General features: G+C 38.7%; 1 protein-coding gene across 1 annotated transcript in view; it reads right to left on the bottom strand.

Annotated features, from left to right (window-relative positions):
- OPHN1 (oligophrenin 1) overlaps positions 1-19,029 on the bottom strand; it is a 578,606-nt gene that overhangs the window by 251,947 nt on the left and 307,630 nt on the right. Inside the window, exons 10-11 of the mRNA XM_018043623.1 lie at positions 17,132-17,235; positions 112-203 (exon numbers count right to left, since the gene is read on the bottom strand). Of these exons, the coding sequence (XP_017899112.1) occupies positions 112-203; positions 17,132-17,235 (196 nt within the window). The remainder of the gene's footprint in view (positions 1-111; positions 204-17,131; positions 17,236-19,029) is intronic.

The following is a 19,029-nucleotide window of genomic DNA, read 5'->3' as shown; positions in this document are numbered from 1 at the left end:
TGTCATGAATAGTTTTGCTCATTTTTACCAAAAAGAGATGACAGATGAAAATAAAATGCCTACCCAGGCTCAGAAACTGGAACATGGGATGCTGCCAGTTCACATCCTTACCTTTCATTTGTTTCTATATCGAAACAGAATCTCTTATCGATAGACTCCGTCTTCCTTCTCACGCAGTACTTCAGGGTTAAGTCCAAGGGCCCCTGAAATAACAGAAGGATTAACAGCCAGTTTGTAAAAAATACACAGAAGCTTCTTCTGCTTACTGCAATGTCCTTAATGTCACTTGGAAGGCATCTGTTACAGCAGCAGGAACAATGTTTAGCCTCACTGAGGACCATGTCCCCTCAAAGGGTAATTGTAGCAAAGTGGCAGATGGTTTTTCTCTGTTCCAAAAATCAATGACTGAGTTCAGAAGAAACTGCTCAGGATAAACCAGTGTTCTTTTCCAAGTATGGTATATTAAATAGGAAACTCATAAGGGGGATGTAGGAGAAATGGGGTGTAAAATGGTATTAAGCATACAAAATAAAATTTCATGAGACTTCTAGGTAGGGAGATTAAACTGAGTAAGTGGTTTTCTGAAATGTCCCTTCCATTACAGCGGCAGATAGAAGATAGGAGGAAAAACATTTTTGGTTCCCCACTTCCAGAACTTTTAAGATGATGGGAATTACAAAAGCAGTCTCTCCAAAGATAGGGCAGGAGTAGGGAAAATAAGGATATCTGTGTGATAGTCAAGGTGGAATTTGGTATTTCATGTGTGCAGGACAATGTGTCCCATATTAGTCTTGTGGGCACTTAACAAGGCCATAGAAATCCATTGGGTTCACAGGTTGAGTGTGTGTTAAGTTGCTTCAGTCATGTTCAGCTCTTTGCCACCCCATAGACTATAGCCTGCCATGCTCCTCTGTCCATGGGATTCTCCAGGCAAGAATACTGGAGTGGGTTGCCATGTCTTCCAGGGGACCTTCCTGACCCAGGGACTGAACCTGTGTTCCCTGTGGCTTCTGCACTGCAGGCAGATTATTTACCACTGAGCCATAACGGAAGCCCATGTTAACAGATTAAAATTCCTCAAATCCCACCTAGTTCAGTTTACAACAGAGGCAATGTGGTATAGAAAAGAGAAGTAACATTTATGCCACATATTATGCTAGGTATTTTTAAACCACTTTTCTTCATAACAGCCCTCAGAGGGAAGTGAAGCTCAGAGAGGTAAAATGGCTCACCCAATCATCCAAGTCGGTATAGTAGAAATATTAATAAACTAAGAAGTTTAAAAGTTGGGGTCTTGTCTGAGTTATGACTTGTACTAGGTATGTGGCCCAAGGTAAATAATTTTTCCTCTCTGAATATAAACTTCATAATCAATTAAATGGGAATAATACTACCAACCTTGCTGTCTCAAATTCAGAAACACTGAATTTGTGTTTCTGCCCAAAGTGCCAAGTCTGTACCTAAGCACCATACTGTCCTAACTGGCCAATACAGTTGATCATCAAATAAATTTTCTCTCATTGTCACACTCAAGCCCTTTGCAGGTCTATCCTTTTTCTTGCTCCTGCACCACAGAAACACAACTCCATATTCATCTTTCAATCTGCCTTCTAAAAGTCCAATACTTAGGATATCAAGCATTGTCAACCTTGCAAGATAAGAGTAATTAACTACATCATGTGCTCACATTCCCTTTTTAAACTCTCAACTCCGTTAGATTTGGTGAGATGACATCACAGCTCAGGGGACAACAGCCTGCCCACCACTCCAGGTTCACCTTCAACCACCCTCAGCTAATTTATGATGTCCCATCAGTGTAAAAGTACTCCTGTTTCACACATGTATTATGCTCTTTCATGACTCCAACTTTGCATATATTGTTTCCTCCACCCAAAATGACTTTATCTATAGTCTTTGACTGACAAACTCTTACTTGTACTACAACCTGCAGTTCAGCTTTCATTTTCTCAAAAATCTTTTCCCAATATATATACTGTCTGCTTTGTGTTTTCTGCATTGTATTAAAGCCTCTCTTTTCCAGGTCTGATTCCCCTACTTGACTAAGAACTCAAGGATGTGGGCAGAGTCTTATTTATCTTTATATCTCTAGCACCTAGTAAAAAGTTAATGCTCAATAAATATTTATAAACTAGACTATCATCCTTGACATTTTTTTCTGATGAGAAAAATGATGGTGAGCAACCATAACTGATTTACCCAAGATCACAATTTACTAGGCCTTGGAACTAGGATTTCAGACTAGTTCTTGAAACAAGAGTGTCCAAGATGATGGAGTAGGAAGAACCTGAGCTTACCTCCTCCCATTGGCCCACCAAAATTACTGAGACAGACAGACCTCAGACCCTTTGCTGCAATGTTGCAATGCTTGCACATGGCCACACCACTCTTCCAGCTACAAAATACAAGCAAATTTTATGGGACTAAAAGTAACTGTATGCATGCCCAGTTGGGACAAATTATGGACAAAAGATACAAAGAGAAAAAAAAAAACCTGCCTCTTTTGAAGAGCCTGGAGCAAAAGCAGGGGGATGGGAGCAAAAGCAGAGTATTGTGCATGCCCCCTACACATACCACCACCTATGGTGTGGGCAAAACACCTAAGTTACCCCTCTGCTCCAACCCGTGGACACACTTCTACACTCACCCCTAAAAGAAACAACCTTGCCCTGCTTTGGGAGGTGATCAAGAAAGGGAACTTGTTGTCTGTTCTTGCTGCCCCTGCTGCATCAGGAGCCACAATAAAGCCTTGCCTGAACTTCTTGTCTGGCCTGTAGTCAATTTCTATTGATTGGGGAAGGCCAAGAACCCTGTTTGGTAACATTACAACTATTTACAGAGCAACAGTCAATGGTGAGAATGACCTGAAGACTAGCAGGAAAGATCTCCTACAATTACAAATATAAGGAAAGAATCACAACTAGATAGGTAGTCAAGGCCCACACCTCTAAACAGGTGACCTACAAATAAGAGGATAGTTACAATTGTAGAGTTTATCCCCAAGGAGCAAGGGGTTTGATCCCCATATTAGATTCCTAGTCAAGGGGTCCTGAACCTAGAAGACAAGGCCTCAGAACATATAGCTTTGAAAGCCAGCAGGGCTTGCTTTAAGGAGAGCCAGAGTTGTACAGGAAATAGGTATTCTATACTTAAAGGTTGCACAGAAAATCTCACATGCTCTGAGAACCAGGACAAAAGCAAGGTGGAAGGTGCCTGGGTCATATTGACCTGCTGATAGTAGAGAGCCATACAGAGACATGAGACAAGTGGAACTCACCCTGGGGACATAGAAGCTGGAGGCAACCATTCTGAGGTGCTAATTCTACCATGAGGAAAAAGATGCTAGAAAGCACCATTTTGGAATCCGCCCTGTAGCTTATTAATGTTGGACATGGCCCTATCCACCAGCCAGTTGGCATGCCTGGTGTGGATATAGCCGCATCCACCAGCAGGCTCGAGGCAGCAATAGGTCCCCCTGGACTACCCAGACACTCCAGCCCCACCCACCAATAAGCTGGCATGAGCCCCAAGGAACTCGTTTACTCTGCAGCAGACAGGTAACAGCCCTAGAACATATTGGGCCCCAACACTGCCAAACAATGTGCTACTTTGAGATACATCATGTCCTACAAACAGCTTACCCAAGATCCAGACCCACCAAACAACAGGCTGATACTAAGCCCCAGGCCCCAGCTTGATCCAGCAGCAGCTTGACAACCATTCTGGGACACTTTCTTTAGGCCTCACAAGAAGTCAACCAGTGCCCAGCTAAGCCCACCAGTGGGCCAGGACCAGGACACAGCCTAAACTACCAAGGGGCATTAACCAGTAACAGGGCTCTTTGGGCCCCACCACCAAATGCAATAGAACTCAGACTGGCCCATCAGTAGGAAGCAGCTTCAGCAGTAGATAAACAATCAGGTGGAGGGGATCAGCCCATGCTCACCAGTGTGCCCACAACAGTACAGTTTAGTTCAGTCACTCAGTTGTGTCCAACTCTTTGTGACCCCGTGAATCACAGCACGCCAGGCCTCCCTGTCCATCACCAACTCCTAGAGTTCACTCAGTCTCACATCCATCGAGTCAGTGATGCCATCCAGCCATCTCATCCTCTGTCGTCCCCTTCTCCTCCTGCCCCCAATCCCTCCCAGCATCAGAGTCTTTTCCAATAAGTCAACTCTTCACATGAGGTGGCCAAAGTACTGGTAGGCCCCACCAAAAGAAGGGGCATATTTTTACATATAAAACATTCTATTCAAAAGCTTGCTGCAGAATATACATTCTTTTCAAATATACAGGAGCCATTTTCAAGGCTAGATCACAAGCTAAGGCACAAAACAAGTGTCAGTAAATTAAAGGAGATAGGAATCATACTAAGTATCTTTTCTAATCACAACATTATGACTAGAAATCAACTAAAGGAAAAAAAACTGCAAAAAACATAAATATATAGAGGATAAACAGTTGAACAACCAAAAGGATCACTGAAGAAATCAAAGAAGAAATCAAAAATATCTAGAGACAAAATAAAAATGAAAACACAATAATCCAAGTTTTATGGAATGCAGCAAAAGCAATTCAAAAATGGAATGTTATAGCAATATAAGCCTAACTCATAAAACAAGAAAAATCTCAAACAACCTAACCTTACACATAAAGTAACAAGAGAAAGAATAAACAAAAGCCAGTCACTACAAGAAAAGAAATCATAACCTAGAGCAGAAAAAAATGAAATGTAGACAAAAATTAACAAAAAGCGAAAAGATTAATGAAACTAAGAGCTATTTGAAAATATAAACAATATTGATAAATATTTCCTCAGAGTCATCAAGAAAAAAAGAGAGACCAAATCAATAAAATCGGAAATAAAAAAGGAGAAATTACAACAAACAACACAAAAGTATATCAGATCATGAGATTACTAATACCACTCACATACCAAAAAAATGCACAACCTAGGAGAAATGCCTATGAATAAATGTACAATCTTCCAAAATGAAATAAAAAAGAAATAGATATGCAAACAGGCCAATTACCAGTAATGAAACTGAATCAGTAATTTTTAAAAAATCCCAGCATACAAAAGTTCACAACCAGATGGCTTCACAGGTGAATTCCATCAATCATTTAAAGAAGATCAACACCTATTCTTTTCAAACCATTTCCAAAAATTCAGTGGTAATACATTTCCAAACTCATTCTAAAAGGCCAAAACCAGACAAAGATACTACAAAAACAGAAAATTGCACACTAATATCACTGATGCACATACATGAAAATATCCTCGACAAAACTTTGGCAAATCCAATTTAACATTAAAAAGTTTGTACACCATGATCAACTAGGATTTATCCCAAGAATGCAAAGATGGGTCAATATCTGGAAATCAATCAATGTGATACAAACAGTAATAAACTGAAGACTAAAAATCATGTGATCACCTCAATAGGTGCAAAAAGAACTTTTGTCAAAATGTGACATCCATTATGATAAAATAAATTCTTAATAAAGTTGATATGCAGGGAACATACCTCAACATACCTTTATTATTAAAACCCAAATATGATGAGGCCAAAACTAACATCAGTCAATGGTGAAAAGCTAAAAGCATCTTCTTCAAGAGCAGAAAAAAGACACGGATACCAACTCTTGCTGCTATTAGTGAACATATTGGAATTCTAGTCGACAGCAATCAGAGAAGAAAAAATGAAATAAAATAAACCAAATCCCAACTGGAAAAGAAGAAATAAAGTGCGAGTATTTGTGGATGACATATCACAAATACAAAATCCTAAAGAAATCACCAAAAACCTATTAGAACTCATCAATGAATTTAGTAAAGTTACATGATAAAAAATTAAAATACAAAAAAAGTTATGAAACAATAAATATTGGAGAGGGTGTGAAGAAAAGGGAAACTTCTTGCACTATTGGTGGGAATGTAAATTGATACAGCCACTATGGTAAACAGAATGGAGTTTCCTTAAAAAGGGCGGAATAAACCTACCATATGATCCAACAATTCCACTACTGGACTTATACCCAGAGAAAATTATGAAGGAAAAAGACACAGGCACCCCAATGTTCATTGCAACACTATTTATCATACCTAGGACATGGAAGGAACTTAGATGCCCATCAACAAGTGAATGGATAAAGAAGCAGTGGTATATATATACAATGGAATATTACTCAGGCATAGAAACGAACACATTTGACTCAGTTCTAATGAGGTGGATGAATCTAGAGCCTATTATAGACAGTAAAGTAAGTCAGAAAAAGAAAAAAAAACTACATTAAATTAATGAATGTATGTGGAATCTAGAAAGATAGTACTGATGAAACTATTTGCAGGGTACCAACGGTGACTGCAGCCATGAAATTAAAAGACGCTTACTCCTTGGAAGAAAAGTTATGACCAACCTAGATAGTATATTCAAAAGCAGAGACATTACTTTGCCGACTAAGCTCCATCTAGTCAAGGCTATGGTTTTTCCTGTGGTCATGTATGGATGTGAGAGTTCTCCTGGCAATCTTGATTCCAGCATGTGCTTCATCCAGCACAGCACTTCACATGATGTACTCTACATATAAGTTAAATAATTGAGGTGACAATATACAGCCTTGACGTACCCTTTCCTGATTTGGAACCAGTCTCTGGTGCCACGTCCAGTTCTAACTATTGCTTCTTGACCTGCATACAGATTTCTCAAGAGGCAGGTCATGTGGTCTGGTATTTCCATCTGTTTAACAATTTTCCATAGTTTGTTGTGATGCACACAGTCAAAGGCTTTGGCATAGTCAATAAAGCAGAAGTAGATGTTTTTCTGGAACTCTCGTGCTTTTTCAATTATCCAACGGATGTTGGCAATTTGATTTCTGGTTCCTTTGACTTAAAAATCCACCTTGAATACCTGGAATTTCATGGTTCACGTATTGTTGAAGACTGGCTTGGAAAATTTTCACTATTTCTTTGCTAGCATGTGAAAAGAGTGAAATTGTCCAGTAGTTTGAGCATTCTTTGGCATTGCCTTTCTTTGGGATTGGAATGAAAACTGACCTTTTCCAGTCCTGTGGCCACTGCTGAGTTTTCCAAATTTGCTGACATATTAAATGCAGCACTTTCACAGCATCATCTTTTAGGATTTGTAATAGCTCAACTGGAATTCCATCACCTCTACCAGCTTTGTTCACAGTGATGCTTCCTAAGGCCCACTTCACTTCACATTCCAGGATGTCTGGCTCTAGGTGAGTGATCACACCACTGTGGTTATCTGGGTCATGATGATTTTTTTTGTATAGTTCTTCTATGTATTCTTGCCACCTCTTAATATTTCTGCTTCTGTTAGGTCCATACAATTTCTGTCCTATATCGTGCATATCTTTGCATTAAATATTCCCTTGGTATCTCTAATTTTCTTGACGAGATTTCTAGTCTTTCTCATTCTGTTGTTTTCCTCTATTTCTTTGCATGATCACTGAGGAAGGCTTTCTTTGGGACTCTGCATTCAAAGGGGTATATCTTTCCTTTTCTCCTTTGCCTTTCACCTCTCTTCTCAGCTATTTGTAAGGTCGCCTCAGTTAACAATTTCACTTTTTTGCATTTCTTTTTCTTGAGGATGGTCTTGATCACTGCCTCCTTACAATGTCAGGAACCTCTGTCCATATTTCTTCAGGCACATTGTCTATCAGAACTAATCCCTCGAATCTATTTGTCACTTCCACTGTATAATCATAAGGAATTTGATTTAGGTCATTCCTGAATGGTCTAGTGGTTTTCTCTACTTTCTGTGATTTAAGTCTGAATTTAGCAATAAGGAATCCATGGTCTGAGCCACAGTCAGCTCTCAGTCTTGTTTTGCTGACTGTATAGAGTTTCTCCATCTTTGGCTACAAAGAATATAATCAATCTGTCTTTGGTATTGACCATATGATGATGTCCAGGTATAGAGTCTTCTCTTGTGTTGTTGGAAGAGGGTGTTTTTTATGACCAATGTGTTCTTTTTGCAAAATTCTGTTAGCCTTTGCCCTGCTTCATTTTGTATTCCAAGACCAAATATTTCTGCTTTCCAGGTATCTCTTGACTTCCTACTTTTGCATTCCAGTCCCCTATAATGAAAAGGACATCTTTTGGGGGTGTTAGTTCTATAAGGTCTTATAAAATAGATTGCCAGTGGGAATTTGCTGTATGATTCAGTGACCTCAAATGGGTGCTCTGTGATAACCTAGAGGGTTGGGATGGGGTGGAAGCTGGGAGGGAGGTTCAAAAGTGAGGGGACGTATGTATACCTATGGGTGATTCATGTTGATGTATGGCAGAAACCAACATAAAATTGTAAAGCAATTATCCTTTGATTAAAAATAAATAATTTAAAATGAAATCTGTGGCATTTATGCACACTGAAAACAAACTGTCAGAAAGAGAAACTAATAAAACAATTTACAATCACATAAAAAAGAATATAAAAACCTAGAGATAATCTAAGGAGGTAAAATACCTGTACTCAGAGAAGTGTAAAGCACTAATGAAAGGAACTGAAGATGATACAAACAAATGGAAAGATACTCCATACTCGTGGATTAGAAGAATTAATATTATTAAAATGACCATACTATCCAAGATAATTTACAGATTGTATGTAATCACTATCAAAATAGCAATGCCATTTTTCACATAACTAAAACAAGTAATTCTAAAATTTGTATGTACATGCAAAGACCTTGAATAGCAAAAACAATTTTGAGAAGGAATAACAAAGCTGAAGTTAACATACTCCCTGATTTCAAGCTATACTATAAAGATAAATGGCAACCCACTACAGTATTCCAGACAGGTAGAGGAGCCTGGTGGGCTACAGTACATGGGGATGCAAAGGGCTGAACACAAATGAGCAACTAAGAATGCGTGCAGAATAATCAAAACAGTATTTTATTGGCACAAAAACAGACACAAAAATCAATGCAACAGAACACAGAGAACAGAAAGGAACCCACACTTATACAGTCCAATTATTCTGTGACAAAGAATGCAAGAATATACAATGGGAAATATTCTCTTTAGTAAATGGTTCTGGGAACCTGGACAGCTACATGCAAAATAATTAAACTGGACTATTTTTCACACTAAAAACAAAATTAAATGCAAAATGAATTAAAGACTCAGGTGGAGAATTTGAAAGCATAAAAATCCTAGAAGAAAACATAAGCAGTTCTCTTTAACATTGGGCTTTAGCAATATTTTTTGTTTTGTTAATTAATTTATTTATTTTAATTGCAGGCTAATTATTTACAATATTGTAGTGGTTTTTGCCATACCTTGACATGAGTCAGCCATGGGTGTACATGTGTTCCCGATCCTGACTCTCCCTCCCACCTCCCTCCCTATCCCATCCCTTAGGGTCATCCCAGTTTTTTGTTTTTTGTTTTCTAATCTTCTCAGGAAAAAGTAACAACAGCAAAAATAAACAAATGGGGCTTCCTCAACCTAAAAAGCTTTTGCAAGGCAAAGGAAACTATCAACAAAATGAAAAAGCCACCTTCTGAATGGAAGACAATATTTGTAAATGATATACCTGATAAAGGGTAAATATGTAAAATATACAGGAAACTCATAAAATTCAAAATCAAAGAAAATATTAAAGAGTGCACAAGGGAACTAATTTTTTTGAAACAAACAAACAACTGGCCAACAGGAACATTAAAAGATGTTCAGTTTCACCAATCATTGGGTGAATGAGCTTTCACCAGAATCAGCTTTCACCTCACATCTGTCTGAATGACTATCATCAAAAGGAACACAAATAAGTCAATTAAAAGGGCAGAGGGAAAGAACAAGTGAAAGAAGGGCTTGCTCTAATCTGCTAAGAAGCTATGTTTTTGTTGTTCAGTCACTCACATATCCAACTCTTTGCAACCCATGGACTGCAGCACACTAGGCTTCCCTGTCCTTCATTACCTCCTGGATTTAACTCAAACTCACGTCCACTGAGTCAATGATGCCATTGAAATATCTCATCCACTGTCACCCCATTCTCCTATTTTCAATATTTCCCAGCATCAGGGTCTTTTCAATTGAGTTGACTCTTCCAGTCAGGTGGCCAAAGTACTGGAGCTTCAGCTTCAGCATCAGTCCTTTGAATGAATATCCAGAGTTGATTCTTTAAGGACTGACTGCTTTGATCTCTTTGAATTCCAAGAGACTCTTAAGAGTCTTCACAAGCAACACAGTTTGAAATCATAAAACTCAGTTTTCAGCCTTCTTTATGGTTCAACTCTCACATCTGTACACAACCATTGGAAAAACCATAGCTTTGACTATAGGGATCTTTGCCAGCAAATAAATGTCTCAGCTTTTTAATATGCTGTCTCAGTTCAATTGAGTTCAGTAGCTCAATCGTGTCTGACTCTTTTTGACCCCATGGACTACAACATGCAGGCTTCCCTGTCCACCACCAATTCCCGGAGCTTACTCAAACTCATGTCCATGAAGTCGGTGGTGCTATCCAACTATCTCATCCCCTGTCTACCTCTTCTCTTTCCGCCTTCAATACTTCTCAGCACTAGGGTCCTTTACAATGAGTCAGTTCTTCACATCAGATGGCCAAAATATTGGAGTTTCAGCTTCAGCATTAATCCTTTCAATGAATATGCAGGACTGATTTCCTTTAGGATGGACTTGTTGAATCTCCTTGCAGTCCAAGAGACTCTCTCCACCACCACAGTTCAAAAGCATCGATTCTTCAGCTCTCAGCTTTCTTTATAGTCCAACTCTCACATCTATACATGACTACTGGAAAAACCATAACTTTGACTAGATAGACTTTTGTTGGCAAAGTAATGTCTCTGCTTTTTAATATGCTGTCTAGGTTAATCATAGCTTTTCTATCAAGAAGCAAGGGTCTTTTAAGTTCATGGCTGTAGTCACCATCTGCAGTGATTTTGCAGCACCCCAAAATAAAGTTTGTCACTGTTTCTGGTGTTTCCCAATCTATTTGCCATAAAGTGATAGGACCAGATGCCATGATCTTAGTTTTTGTAACGTTGAATTTTAAGCAAACTTTTCCACTCTCCTCTTACTTTCCTCAAGACGCTCTTTAGTTCTCTACCTTCAGCCATAAGGGCAGTGTCATCTGAATACCTGAGGTTCTTGATATTTCTCCTGGCAAACTTGATTCCACCTTGTACTTCATCCAGCCCAGCATTTCATATGGTGTACTCTGCACATAAATAAGCAGGGTGATATTATATGGCCTTGACATACTCCTTTCCCGATTTGGAACCAGTCTGCTCTTCCGTGTCCCATTCTATTGTACTTCTTAACCTGCATACAGATTTCTCAGGAGGCAGGTCAGTTGGTCTGGTATTCCCATCTCTTGAAGAATTTTCCACTGTTTGTTGTGATCCACACAGTCAAAGGGTTAGGCAGAGTCAATAAAGCAGAAGTAGATGGTTTTTTGAAACTCTCTTGCTTTTTTGATGGTCCAATGGATATTGGCAATTTAATCTCTGGTTCCTCTACCTTTTCTGATTCAGCTTGAACATACGGAAGTTCACAGATCACATATTATTGAAGCCTGGCTTGGATAATTTTAAGCATTACTTTGCTAGCATGTGAGATGAGTGCAGTCATGTAGTAGACTGAACATTCTTTGGCATTGCCTTTCTTTGGGATTGGAAAGAAAACTGACCTTTTCCAGTCCTGTGGCCACTGCTGAGTTTTCCACATTTGCTGGCATATTGAGTGCAGCACTTTCACAGCATCATCTTTTAGTATTTGAAATAAATACAGAACACTGAAAGATGAACTCCCTAGGTCAGTACATGCCCAATATGCTATTGGAGATCTGTAGAGAAATAACCTCAGAAAGAATGAAGAGACAGAGCCAAAGCAAAAACAACACCCAGATGTGGATGTGACTAATGATAGAAGTAAAGTCCGAGGCTATAAAGAGCAATATTGAATAGGAATCTGGAATGTTAGATCCATGAATTAAAGCAAATTGGAAGAGGTTAAACAGGAGATGGCAAAAGTGAACACTGACATTTTAGGAATCAGTGAACTAAAATGGACTGGAATGGGTAAATTAAACTCAGATGATCATTGTATCTACTATTGTGGGCAAGAATCCCTTAGAAGAAATGGAGTAGCCATCACAGTCAACGAAAGAATCCAAAATGCAGTACTTGGATGCAGTCTCAAAAATGACAGAATGATCTCTGTTCGTTTCCAAGGCAAACCATTCAATATCACAGTAACTCAAGTCTATACCCCGACCAGTTAATGCTGAAGAAGCTGAAGTTGAACAGTTCCATGAACACCTACAAGACCTTCTAGAACGAACACCCCAAAAAAGATGTTCTTTTCATTATAGAGGACTGAAATGCAAAAGTAGGAAGTCAAGAGATACCTGGAGAACAGGCAAATTTGGTCTTGGAGTACAAAACGAAGCAGGGCAAAGGCTAATAGAGTTTTGCCAAGAGAACACACTGGTCACAGCAATACCCTCTTCCAACAACAGGAGAGAAGACTCTACACATGGACCTCACCAGATGGTCAATTTCAAAATCAGATAGATTATGTTCTATAGCCAAAGATGGAGAAGCTCTATACAATCAGCAAAAACAAGACCAATAGCTAACTGTGGCTCAGATCATGGATTCCTTATTGCCAAATTCAGACTTAAATTGAAGAAAGTTTGGAAAACTACTAGACCATTCAGGAATGACCTAAATATAATCCCTTACAACTATACAGTGGAAGTGACAAATAGATTCAAGGGATTAGATCTGATAGACAGAGTGCCTGAAGAACTAAGGACAGAGGTTTGTGACATTGTATAGGAGGCAGTGATCAAGACCATCCCCAAGGGAAAAAAAAATGCAAAAAGGCAAAATGGTTGTCTGAGGAGGACTTACAAATAGCTAAGAAAAGTAGTGAAAGGCAAAGGAGAAAAGGAACGATATACCCATTTGAATGCAGAGTTCCAAAGAATAGCCAAAAGGATAAGAAAGCCTTCCTCAGTGATCAATGCAAAGAAATAGAGGGAAACAATAGAATGGGAAAACTAGAGATCTCTTTAGAAGAAAATTAGAACATTTCATGCAAAGATGTGCACAATAAAGGAGAGAAATTGTATGGACCTAACAGTGGAGAAGGCAATGGCATCCCACTCCAATACTCTTGCCTGGAAAATCCCATGGACGGAGGAGCTTGGTCCATGGGGTCGCTAAAAGTCGGACACGACTGAGCGACTTCACCTTCACTTTTCACTTTCATGCATTGGGAGAAGGAAATGGCAACCCACTCCAGTGTTCTTGCCTGGAGAATCCCGGGGACAGGGAAGCCCGGTGGGCTGCCGTCTATGGGGTTGCACAGAGTCGGACACAACTGAAGCGACTTAGCAGCAGCAGCAGCAACAGTGGAGAAGGAAATGGCAACCCACTCCAGTATTTTTGCCTGGAGAATCCCATGGATGGAGGAGCTTGGTGGGCTACAGTTCACGGGTTACAAAGAGTTGGACACAACTGAGCGACTTCACTTTCACTCTCTAACAGAAACAGAAGATACTAAGAAGAGGTGGCAAGAATACACAGAAAAACTATGCAAAAACTATCTGAGTCTTCATGACCCAGATAACCACAGTGGTGTGATCACTCACCTAGAGCCAGACATACTGGAATGCGAAGTGAAGTGGGCCTTAGGAAGCATCACTATGAACAAGGCTAGTAGAGGTGATGGAATTCCAGTTGAGCTATTTCAAATCCTAAAACACGATGCTGTGAAAGTGCTGCACTCAATATGTCAGCAAATATGTTGTCTAGCTTGTCTTCCAAGGAGTAAGTGTGTTTTAATTTCTTGGCTGCAGTCACCATCCACAGTGATTTTTGAGCCCAAGGTAATAAAGTCTGTCACTGTTTCTATTGTTTGCCCATCTATTTGCCATGAAATGATAGGACCAGATTCCATGATCTTTGTTTTTTGAATGTTGAGTTTTAACCTAGCTTTTTCACTCTACTTTTTCTCCTTCATCAAGAGGCTCTTTAGTTCCTCTTCACTTTCTGCCATTATGGTGGTGTCATCTGCCTATCTGAGGTCATTGATATTTCTCCAGTATATATTGATTCCAGCTTGTGCTTCATCCAGCCCAGCATTTCACATGATGTGCTTCTGCAGAGAAGCTAAATAAACATGGTGACAATAAAACCTTGACATACTCCTTTCCCAATTTTAAACCAGTCTGTTGTTCCATGTCCAGTTCTAACTCTTGCTGCTTTACCTGCATACAGTTTTCTCAGGAGGCAGGTAAGGTGGTCTGGTATTCCCATCTCTATAAGGATTTTCCAGTTTGCTGTGATTCACACAAAGGCTTTAGTTTATTCAATGAAGCAGTTGTTTTTCTGGAATCTCTTTGCTTTTTCTATGTTTTTCTGGAATCACTTTGCTTTTTCTATGATACAGTGGTTGTTGGCAATTTGATCTTTCATTCCTCTGCCCTTGCTACACCCAGTTTGTACAACTGGAAGTTCTCAATTAATGTATTGCTGGAGCCTGGCTTGAAGGATTTTGAGCATTACCTTGCTAGCATGTGAAATGAGTACAACATTGAGGTAATTTGAACATTCATTGGTATTATCCTTTTTTGGGACTGGAATGAAAACTGACCTTTCCAGTCCTGTGGCCACAGCTGAGTTTTCCAAATTTGCTGGCATATTGAGTGTAGCACTTTAACAGCATCATCTTTTAGGACTTGAAATAGCTCAGCTGGATTTCCATCACCTCCACTAGCTTTGTTGGTAGTAATGATTCTGAAGGTGTACTTGACTTCATACTCCAGGTAGGCTAGCTCTAGGTGAATGACCACACAATTGCGGTTGTCTAGGTCATTAAGACCTTTTTTTTTTTTTTTTTTTTGTATAGTTCTTCTGTGCAGTCTTGCCACCTCTTGTTAATATCTTTTGTTTCTCTTAGGTCCATACCATTTCTCTCCTTTATTATGCCCATCTTTCATGAAATGTTCCCTTGGCATCTCTAGTTATGGACAGAGTTTCATAGCATTGCATAGGAGGCAGTCAACAAAACCATCCTCAAGAAAAAAATGCAGAAAGGCAAAATGCTTGTCTTCAGAGACCTTATAAATAGCTGAGAATAGAAGAGAAGTGAAAGGCAAAGGAGAAAAGGAAAAATATACCCATCTCAATGGAGAGTTCCAAGGAATAGCACAAAGAGATAAGAAAGCCTTTTTAAGTGAACAGTGCAAAGAAATAGAGGAAAACAATAGAATGGGAAAGACGAGAGATCTCTTTTAAAAAATTAGATATACCAAGGGAATATTACATGCAAAAATGGGCACAATAAAGGGCAGAAAATGTATGCACCTAACAGAAGCAGAAGATATTAAGAAACTATGAAAGTAGTATTAATATCTGCTGCCTGTGGCTTGATCTTTGTTGTAGGACCTAAGAAAGCAATTTTGAAGTCCAAGGTTTGGAAAGTAATATGTGTAGAAAAGGAGAAGGAAGAGATTACAGGTTGCTTAAAAGCATTTGTTAGTCAGATATTAATACTTAAGCTAACTTCTCACAGAAAAGGAACAAATTCTATGTGACAACACACCGTACTGGAACCACATTTAAAAGTTCTTCAGCAATTGGCAGACCAGAAACTAAAGAGTACCGAAGTCATGAACGAGCAACTTGACCTACAAAAAAACATGGGTGAAGACTGTGAAAACCCCATTTGGTATGCTCTGTGGGAGGTGCATCCCATGTCTAAACCACATTCAAAGTAGAATCCCAAAATTTCTTGTTAATGACAAAAAAAAGAAAAGCAGTTTTCCTCTAAGAGTTTTATAGTTTCTCACCTTACATTTAGGTCTTAAAATCCATCTGGAGTTTACTTTTGTGTTTGGTGTTAGAAATTTTTCTAGTTTCATTCTTTTGCATATAATTGGCCAGTTTTCTCAGTACCACTTGCTGAAGAGACTGTCTCTTGTCCATTGTATATTTTTATCTCCTTTGCCATAGATAAAGTGTCTTTAGGTACGTGGATTTATCTCTGGACTTTTTATTTTGTTCCATTGATCCGTAATTCTGTCTTTGTGCCAGTACCATACTGTCTTGTTGACTGTAGCTTTGTAGTATAGTCTTATGAACAAGCCACACAAGAGCGATCTTCCATGGAAATCACCAGCAATGGCCCCAAAAGTCTCCAAATTTCTGCCTATGGAAATTGGGTCTTCATGCATCACAACTTTCAATGCTAACAAGTAAACCTTGTTTCATTTTGTAAACAATTTGTAAATAATGGAAACTTATATAGATTATGCCCTAAGGCCCTGTCTGAAAGACAGTTAAAGTGATATTACTTTTAGAATATGAATAGTCAGTCTATTAGCTTTTATCTTAAGAAACCTTCAGGGTTCTATGTATGTATGTTCCCAAAACCCCTACAAAGATAGGAAAAAGTGAGATGACAGACTGAATTTTTTAGCTGGGTGGTCATATATGAAATAGTATAGAATTTATTATATAATATAAATAGTATCAAATTCCTCCTCATGATAGTAAGTGAACTATCATGTCAGTGTGTCGAACTCACCTTGCCATTTTGGGGAGTAGAGGAAAGTCTGGAGGCCTTTCCAGAAGAATTAAGTGCTTAAAGATATTTGAGCATTGCATAAAATGTAGTATATAGGTTGTTTCAAATTTAGATGACAGAATACTCCTTTAAAAAAGGAATTTTGGAAAATGCTTCTTTTTAAACACTATTTAAATGAACCCATAGTAGAGCCTTCTTAAAAGCAAGTAATACTCTCCTCCTTCAATTTATCCATATTTTTTTGTAAATTTTCTTTGTACAATGAGATAGACACTTGTAAAAATGATCTAAAAGAGTAAAGGCACTTTCTGAAGGCCTGAAATCATTAACAGAGATTCTTCACTCAACTGAGTAGTATCTGGGCCAATGCAAACTTAGGCCAAGGAAAACATATGAAGACATGGGTTCATGTGACAGTGGTAGACTCAATTCTTTGACATGAAGTCAATATATATTCTTTTCTGAGATTCAGTCACAGATGCATTTCAAAAAAATGTGGCCCATAAAAGAACTGACCTGCTGCTTAGCACCTGGCTTCTGATCCATAGGCGTCATAGTGAACGTTTTGGTCTCTTTCTCATATTGGCAGTAGTATTTCACCCAGGATATTCCCAAAGCCCCTACAAAGAGAGACAACAGTGAGATGATAGAATAAGTATTTTGGCTGCATGGTTAGTTTACCTGTAAGACAGAACCTGTGCACAGTTTACTTTTCATGGTCATGATCCAGATCTAGTCCTACCATTCCCCTGAGCTCCAGCTATGCAGTATCACCAGCCCACTACACATATGGTTATTGTAATCCTCATCAACTACTTTCCACATCTATTCTGGCTTGCTCCAAACCACTCTCCTTACTGTGTTCCCTGTGAATGCTCCCATTATACATTTTATTGTATGAGCTAGGAACATCTGTAATCTTCTGCTTTTTCTTCCCTATAACCTGCCCTATTTGATTGGTGGTAGGGTTCTGCTCATTCTACCCCCCTACAAGTCTCTTTTTTCACTCCTTTTATAGCTGAATTCATTCAAGACTCTATTTCTGATGTTTGGCAAAAAAATAAATGTTTTATAAGATATTCCAAGAAAAACAAAAATTCACTATTTCTCCAATTAATGATTTCAGTGGCCTTCTCTGATCACTCCTTTCTAGCCTATTCTCTACTCTTTTGTTAAAGAATATTTTAAAAGTATATATCTCTATTTATATCATTCATCTTATTATAAACCACCTATGGATTTCCCATTCTCTCCAAATTCCTTAGGTTGGCTCACAAAGCCTTTTATAATGTGATTGTATTTAGCTTTTCAACTTGGCTTTTTGCCCCCTTCACCTCTATGCCCCTGACTCATTGAATTACATTCAGTTATCAAATAAATAGTTGGGGATATAATTGATAGACCAAGTTCAGGACATATTTACTAGTGAACAGGGCACTATTAATAATTGTATATGGACAACAAGTATAAACCAGGACTCTTCCTGGATAACCAAGACCCTACAAATATAACACACTCTCACATACCTCTGTGCCTTGACTCATGCAATGGTATACACCTGGAATTTTCTTTGCCTTTTTTTACCTGTCAAACTCCCACTCTTAATTCACATTTCAGTTCATATATCACTTCCTCAGTGAAGCCCATAGATATATTCTCCAAATGCAATGCTCAACACACTTCATTATAATTCTTTAATATACTTGTATCTTCATTAGACCGTAAACTTCCTGAGGTCGAAAACTAAGTTTGATCCATTTTTTGTACCCCCAATGCATTACACATTGTCTGGCAAAAAGGATTTTTAGTAAACATACATTTAACTGAGTAGGAATGTCATATCCATTTTAAAATTTAAAAAACTGGGGAATAGAAAGATCACATAGTTAGTTGATATTAGAGTCAAGACAACATACTCATTACTCTGCCCCTTGTATAACACAGCAGTGGTTCTCAACTAGGAGCAGTTTTGCCTCCCAGGGGACATTTGGCAATGCCAAGAGACATCTTAGGTTATCGTAGTTTGGAAGTACTATCAGAATAAAGTGGGGAGAGGCTATAGATGCTTCAAAACAGCCTATAATGCATAGGATGACCTCTTAAAACAGAGAATTACCCAACCTGAAATGTCAATAGCACTGAGATTGAGAGATCTTACAACGGAGGGGTGAAGAACTGAACCTGACAAATAGAACACACCTTTGAAAATCATCAAAGTGGACTGCTCTAAGGGAGGAAAAGTATGATAATACCAATGCTGAAATACCATGGTTTGTGGATTTCAGTGGGTTCTGCCACTGGTAACCTCTGAATAGTCTCTTCTAACTACTCACTAGGCCAGAGACTGAAGTCACAGGCTTTGGAGACATTTTATCACAGTTCAAAAGGAAATCAAATAGCACGTACAGGTTTAC

The sequence above is a fragment of the Capra hircus genome (genome assembly GCF_001704415.2).
Source record: "Capra hircus breed San Clemente chromosome X unlocalized genomic scaffold, ASM170441v1, whole genome shotgun sequence".
NCBI lineage: Eukaryota > Metazoa > Chordata > Mammalia > Artiodactyla > Bovidae > Capra > Capra hircus.
Note: the sequence above shows the minus strand (reverse complement) of the source record. Positions and strands in the feature narration are given on the sequence as shown.